The following is a 7,604-nucleotide window of genomic DNA, read 5'->3' as shown; positions in this document are numbered from 1 at the left end:
AGTCCATTAACCTTCCCATTATAATTTTATATTAATATATTTTATTTTCGAGTTAATTTATAGTTAATTAAATTTAGTTAATGTATAATTAATTTAAAATAATATAATTAAGTTAATGTATAGTTAATTTAAAATAATATAATTAAGTTAATGTATAGTTAATTCAATTTGATTAATATTATTATTAAATGAAATTAATATTAAAATATTGTGAATTTAAATTTAAAATAATATTTAACTTTTAACATGATTTATATAAATTAATTATTTGCTAAATTTTAATATGATTAATTACTTTAATGAGTATATAAGGTAATTTCTTAATTTAAATTAATTATTTATTTTTAGTTATTAATATTTAATTATTTATTCATTTATAAATAAACCACATATTTAATTAAATCCTAATCAATAAAATTAAAACACTTAAATATGAATAATTAAGGGGTATAAACCACATATTTAATTAAATCCTAATCAATAAAATTAAAACACTTAAATATGAATAATTAAGGGGTAGGGGGACTTCTAAGACCATCTCCAACCCATTGCATCAAAATGGTGCAAATTTTGCATCAAAATGGTGCAAAAGTCACATCAAACAGTAATACATCTCCAACCCATTACACTATTTTTTGCACCAAAAAAGAATATTCTCAGAATATTCTCAGTTTATTTCCTTTTATCTATTTTTATATTAATTAAGAGGTAAAAATAAACATTTAAAAATTTTTAAAAAAAAATAAAAAGTAATAGGGCGGATGAACAGTGCAACGCCATATTTGGTGCAGCACTGTTCAACTGCACCAAAATGGCGCAGAAAATGGGGCTGGGTTGGAGAATGAACAGTGCAACAAAAAACACTGTTTATACCATTTTGATGCTGGGTTGGAGATGCCCTAAGGGGGAACCATTGGAGGAGAACATTCCCCTCCCTTAAAATTCCCTCTAGATTAAGGAACATTGTAGGAAACCCTTGGAGAGGATGCTATCATTTTTTCCCCCTTCTTTTTGAATATGCATAAAATACTCATCTTGCACGCTAACAAACCCCATGATGATATCACTAATTTTATTTACAACTATGTATTGTTTCATTGATGGTTAACCTCGTTGGAGTTTTTTGGCAGACAATGTTTGGATTGATTTGTAAAGTCAATAAAAGCTAATTGATTCCTTTAAAAAAAGAAAAGAAAAGAAAAAAGTGTTTCCCTAAAAATTCACGATCGCTTCAAATACTAACCAGATCGACTTTTCCCAACTTATAAAATAGCTTTGAAATGCATGACCATAAAATTTTAATATTTTAAAAAGGTGTAATTTTACAAAACTAACCAAAACGTTAGGGGTTGCACGTAACCCCTTGAACTTTGTTTCTCTCACATAACCCACTGAACTTTGGGCGTCCCACAAAGTTCCACCTAAATTTGGACTTTTCTTACCAGATTCCCCCTATATGTAATTTGCAAATAACTAAAATTTTTCTAAGAGAAAATTTTAAACCTTGTCATTTACAATTTACAGATAATATACTCCCTCTCCTAAATTTTAGATTTTTCTCCCAATGAAATTTTAAATATTTGCAAATTACATGTGAGAGGTCTGGTAAGAAAAGTTTGAAATTCAAAAGAGTTTTGTGAGACATCCCAAGATTTAGGAGGTTATGTGAAATAAATAAAGTTCAATGGGGTTTTGTGAAATTAACCCTTTTAAAAATTATATTTAAATATTACTTTTGATGTTTCTGATACAGAAATGATGAAATCTCTTTGTATGATGTTTTTTCTTGCTTCTATCTCAATTATAATTCTTAAGGCTCTGTTTGGCAAGGATTAAGTGAGAAACTAAGAAGAGTTAATCTTTTTTAATCTGCTAAACACAAAAAGCGTACACATGGTGCAAATTGAGTTAACCCCTCATAATTTGCTAAATAAAAAAAATAGTAGAAGAGTTTACAAATCTAGCAATAAAGGTTAAAAGAGTTTACAAATCTCTCAAGAGAGGTTAAAACGAATTAACCCCTCAAAATGAAGGGTTTACAAATCCACCTATGTAGAAGGATTAAGAGACCCCCTCTATTTATAAAGAAAAGTGTCATAATCTTTTTTATTCCCAAACGTAAAAAATAACAATAAAGATTAAAGTAAATTAGTTTAACAGATTAAAAATTTTAACCCTTCAAATTAACAAATGGTCATTTGTCATCCCTTGTTTTTAGTTTTTTTTTCCCTCGTAAAGGCAAAAAGAACAACTGACGGGACCACCATACCCTTCTTTATAGAAAAAATGAAAACGGTCTAACGAATACAGTCAAAGTGAACTAGGCTTGTCCACTTGTTTCTTGGTTGATCCACGAAAGTCAAAAATGACCTATCTTAAGATCAAGTAGCTGTTGCGCAACTGGATGCTATGGATCGGCCAAATCCCTCGTTTTGAGCTCTGAACCCTTGATGGAGAAATAAATTGGATCTAGTCGCGATAGGGTGAGATCAATTCGGAAGGATAGATCCGATACTAACTATGTTAACCCTTCTTCTTAATCTTTTATTCTTAACCATTTGCCAAACGGAGCCTAACGAAACATGAGAAGAAATTCCTTCCTTTCCTTTGCTGTAGAAATATTCATCAAAAAGCAAAATATATTATTTTACTCACTTCTCTCCTTGGTCAAACCTTATATTTTGCAATATTATTTTGGACTCCAAAACGTGTTATCGATTTTCCTTATTTCATATAAAGAATAATCTGCCTTTATCTTTTCAAATAAAATGTCATGTAAATCTTTATACATAAAAGTTTGGAAAGAAAAAAGAAGGTGCAAAAAGTGTCATATTAGAGGCGAAGGTTACCTCAATCAAAGCTGTCGGTGGGAGCAACAAATACCTCAACCAGAAAGAGAAGTTCGAGTCCAAGCGCATAGGAGTCGTTTTTTTTCTTCCTTTTTTCCTTGAATATTTCGTGGACTCAATTTTCTTCAGTTACACGTAAATATATAATAATATTTATTAATTAATTCAGTGAGCAAACTATTAGGACCAGAAAGTGACATGTAGCCATATTTATTTACAGAGGTCATGGTCATTCCAATCATCGTTTGTTGCATGACGATGTGATGATATAAAAGGTTAAACATTCTCATATAGCCAAAGATTAATGGTAATAAGACATTTACCACTTAGATTTTGAAATCTACTTCTTCAAGACTAATGTTGTGAGGATGTGTTAAGGTTTTTGGAAAGGTCCATTAAGTAGATAGACTACACTCTACGCTAATTTACTTGGCGTAATTGACTCAATAGGACTGATCCTTTTTGAGTCATGAGTCCAAGCATATTTTAGCATCTATCCATCTTATACTCTCTATATGATTTGAGACTAACTCTCAATTTATGTTTTTTTTTTCAAACCGAACCCCACACAACCGAATGGAGACAACTTCCTTACAAATCTTCACCTTGGCTCGGATCTAGTTGAGTCCAATTAGAGCCAAAACACATGATTGGCTAATGGAGATAGCGTCTCAATTGCTTCAAAGACGAACATAGTCGCACCAAAGCCAAATGTAATGCATGTGCACTCAAGGGAGCCCGAGCCCGTACTGGACGAAGTTACACCAGAGGGTGATATAATACAACGCCAGGTACACTCCACATTGAGTTATATAATCCATGCAATAAAGTCTCGAAGCAACCAGAGCATCCAATAAAAGGACCGTCGAATTATGAGCTCGCTCAGCATTAGAAGATGGAGATAGCCCCACGGGGGTTAATAGCAATAGTAGATTTCAGTATAGTTGATTGAATTCAGTCTAAGGAGGAGATTTTTTTTAGAATTGGCCTCTCTCTTATTTGGAAAGAATTTGTTGCCATAGAGTTTTTAAGGAGTCATATTGAAAAGGATTTTTTTAAGGCAATAGAAACTCTATTTAAATAGGGATTTAGGAATCTTGATCGTACGTGAATTTAGCACTATTTAAGGAGTTGAATTCTCAGATCTATGGCATGAAAAAAAATTGAGAGAAATATGGTATCTCAAAAGAGAATCCATGGATCAACATGATAGAAAAAATTTCTATCTTCTGAGTGAGAGAGAGAGAGAGAGAGAGAGAGAGAGAGAGAGAGAGTCCATCTTGTTGTGTGGGTTATTATTGTGTGGGTTATAATCTCTTTTCTGATTTAGTGAAACTTTATTTGCTGCTGCCCGTGAACGTAGGACTTCTCTAAAACACGTAAATCCTTGTGTTTTGTGCTTGTGGTATCCTTTGGTTATTTTTTATGGCTTTGATTTCCGCTCTATTTTGTGCAACAGAATGTATCTCTTTGATTAATGAGCTGTTATTTATTTATCAATCTTTCATTTCATGCACTAAAACATAGGATGAAAAATGAGTATTTTTCTGCAAAATGTAAGAGGTCGCCGATTGCCAAGAACATGAAAGAAACAATTGAGATAGTTTGGTCGTATACAACAAAGACACTACATATACAACTCAGAATAAGTGATAAGATTATAGTTAACCAGAGTAAAAGGACTAGACCAAACTCTAAAGAACTTGCTTTTTAAGTTATCTTCAAGTCATTTTTTTTTCATGTTAGTTGTAGTAAAAAGTTATGGGTCCAAATTAAAGTTTTCAGTCATTGCCAAAATTTCATTCATGGGGGTAGTACGTCAAGGGCACATTAAAAATGGGCGGTAGTTAGCACCTCATTCATTATCAAGGAATGGTAGGCAAAGACTGAGCTGTCAGATTGGAATAGACAAAACCCAAAGGTAGCAGCCGTAAACAATAATATGCGATATTCTGCAGATCAACAGAGTAGAATTTGTTGCTAGTGACACCGTTTCTTGTAAAATGCACGTCATCTTGTGTCCGTTTGTGTGGCGCACATGATGTGTTGTGCTAATAAAGCAGGAGCGCTTAAAATGATGTATTAGTAGTAGGCAAGAGGTCACCATTCCGCCAAAAAAGTCCATAAGAGTAAGGAAAGTAGTATTGAGGATAATAAAAAGACAAACTATTGAGATTGTTTGGTCATATATAATTAAAGAAACGGGAAATAAAAATTTATAGCTATTGAAATAGAATTGAGGTGGCCCCGATTTCATAGAGTTTTTCTCGAGAGGACTAAATCTTAATCATGGTGTAAGGACACGAACTCAGGCTCTCTTTTAGAGATAGGAATCTCCTAACCAAGTTTCCCCATTGCTTAAATTTTTTTAAAAAAAAATGATAATGATTAACTAAATATTCTTATTTAGAAAAAATTGGAGACAAATACTAAATAACAAATTGGAGACAAATACTCAAAGAGAATCGGAATTCAACAATAAAAAGTTATTAAAAAAAACAAACTTTTCTAATAAAGAACCTAGAAAAGGGATCAATCAATATCATTGTATCAACAAAACAAAGCGCACCTAACAAAAGCAATCAATAAATCTAAAAAGCGAACCACCCTGTCTTCCATTAACCCTTGTCTTAAACAAAAATTAATCATTAATCATATTCATACTCTTGTCCTTTAAGCAAGCGCACCCTTATTTTCCTCCATAATAACAATATACAACACCAAAAAAAAAAGAGTTCAAAAAATTCAGAGAACTTACATCTTAAACATCAACGCTACAGGTCGAGATCTGCTGAAACTTAATCGAAGACATCGCCGACGACCCACCTCCATTGCCGATGGACCTCCGATCAAACGACAAGTAAGCAGGACAGTTCACAAACAAGTGATAATGCCCGGAAGTCCAGCTCCCAACTTTCCACCGGATTCTCCCGTCGACTTTGACGTAGAGAAAGAAGAACCCGTCGGATTCGTCTTGGATGAGGGACTGGCCCAGGTACGGAGCGATTGGGATTCCGAATCCGGTGATGAACGGCGACCAAACGTCCACGTCTTTGTGGCCTTGGTAGATCGGAGGGAGGCGGGCGGGGAGGGTTATTTGTTGCCACTGGTAGGAGGCGTACACGTCCATTCGGTCGTACAGGATTCCTATGCGGGCATTGGGGTTGTGGGAGGAGAGAGTCACCTGCGCGAAATGAGCGATTTTATTGACAGGAAAATTGTATAGCAGCTAGCGCGCACTTGTCATCTCTCAACTAACTTATTAACAGCTTAACACGCGCACTATTTTTTTTACGCCTTATTAATAATCTATTTAGCAATCGTATGTGAAGAATCTCGTTTGGCAAAAACTGCGGCGCCAGTTTACCCAATTGTATTATTGAGGCGCAAAAAAAAATTTCTTAAAATTAGAGGAAATTAAGCAGAAGCAGTTCAATTATCTCAAAACTAGGCCAGGATCGAAATCAATCCTGGTCCGGGTTTTAGGAGTTTGCCAAATTGGGATATGATCTGAGGGGAATTTCTCGCAATTAATTTACTGCAAAGCAAACTGACGAATAGTTTGTAAAAAAAAGAATTCTGATTGTATAGGGTGGTGCATGCTGGCTGGGGTTAAAAATAATAATAATATGGAGGGGATTGATTACCTGGAGTTGGGAGGAGAGGAGGTTGGGGGTTGGTTGGGAGAGGTTGAATTGGAGGACGGTGGCGTCTTGGAGGAAGAATTTGGGCTTGGTAGGGCGGAGGACGAGGTAGACGATGAGGATGACGATGAGGACGATGATGACGAGGAGGACGAGGAGGGAGCAGAGCTTGCGGAGGAGGATCTCTCGCTTGTGGTTGCCGCAGTCCTTGGACATGGCTGCTGCCTGGCGATGGTGGATGACGGATGAGAGGGCTTTGATTGATCTTCTCCAAGAAAATTAACGAGGGGGTTTGAGAGAGAGAGAGAGAGAGAGAGAGAGAGAGGAGTGAGGATGTGGAGGTGGGTGGAAGGAATACTTTCGTTGAAGCTTCTTTATTATGGTGTGGAGACAAAGAAGTAACGTGTGGATGACCGATCAAAGGTTTAATAAAATATGAGTAAAGGTTGGGCTAGTTAATTGGTTCCATTTTATATTTTTCGCATTGTAAAATATTCATACCCTTAGCTTCTGATTACCTACTTATTATTCAGATTAGAACGCATACCGGACTAGTAGCACATCACTCGTGAGCATGAAAAGGGACATGCTAATACTTGTGTGCTTGATATGTCATACGTTTCACCGATGATATTTGCTGATATGTCACCAAAGTGGTGTATAATTACGCGATTATGACTGAATATCTTGATAACCTGAAATACTGTAATTTAAAAGTGTTTCTCTCAGAGGATGGGTCCGTAAACAACATGAGGGGATTCCATAGTTATAAAGTTTATTTGTTTATTCTTTTAGAAATATAGAACTAAAATAGTTTGAATTTGAATGTAAATTATTTTGCTATTGTACCCACATCAATTACAGACATTTTTTTTTTTGAAAAACAGAGCCTAGTTTGATTTTAGCAAAATATAAAACCTAGACAAAATCAAGGTGATGTAACTATTTATTATAAGCTAGAGAACTAAACAACAGACCGTCGAAAAAGAAAAACGTGAGATAAGGTCACATGTGGGCACGTAAATCGCGTAAATTATCTTTTGAGAAGAGTAAAGGAATGTAAATTATTGTGGTCAACGAGTCATAGCAAATCTTGGATCTTACACTCCTT

At 34.7% G+C, this 7,604-nt stretch overlaps 1 protein-coding gene across 1 annotated transcript; it reads right to left on the bottom strand.

Annotated features, from left to right (window-relative positions):
- On the bottom strand, positions 5,436-6,845 carry LOC109830385 (NDR1/HIN1-like protein 1). The gene is made up of 2 exons (XM_020397635.1): positions 6,497-6,845; positions 5,436-6,033 (listed from the first exon to the last, which is right to left on the bottom strand). The coding sequence occupies exons 1-2, from the start codon at positions 6,707-6,709 to the stop codon at positions 5,611-5,613; spliced, it is 636 nt and encodes a 211-aa protein (XP_020253224.1). The 5' UTR covers positions 6,710-6,845; the 3' UTR covers positions 5,436-5,610.

Source organism: Asparagus officinalis, chromosome 2, assembly GCF_001876935.1.
Source record: "Asparagus officinalis chromosome 2, Aspof.V1, whole genome shotgun sequence".
In the NCBI taxonomy this organism is placed as follows: domain Eukaryota; kingdom Viridiplantae; phylum Streptophyta; class Magnoliopsida; order Asparagales; family Asparagaceae; genus Asparagus; species Asparagus officinalis.
This window is presented reverse-complemented; position numbering and strand designations above follow the sequence as displayed.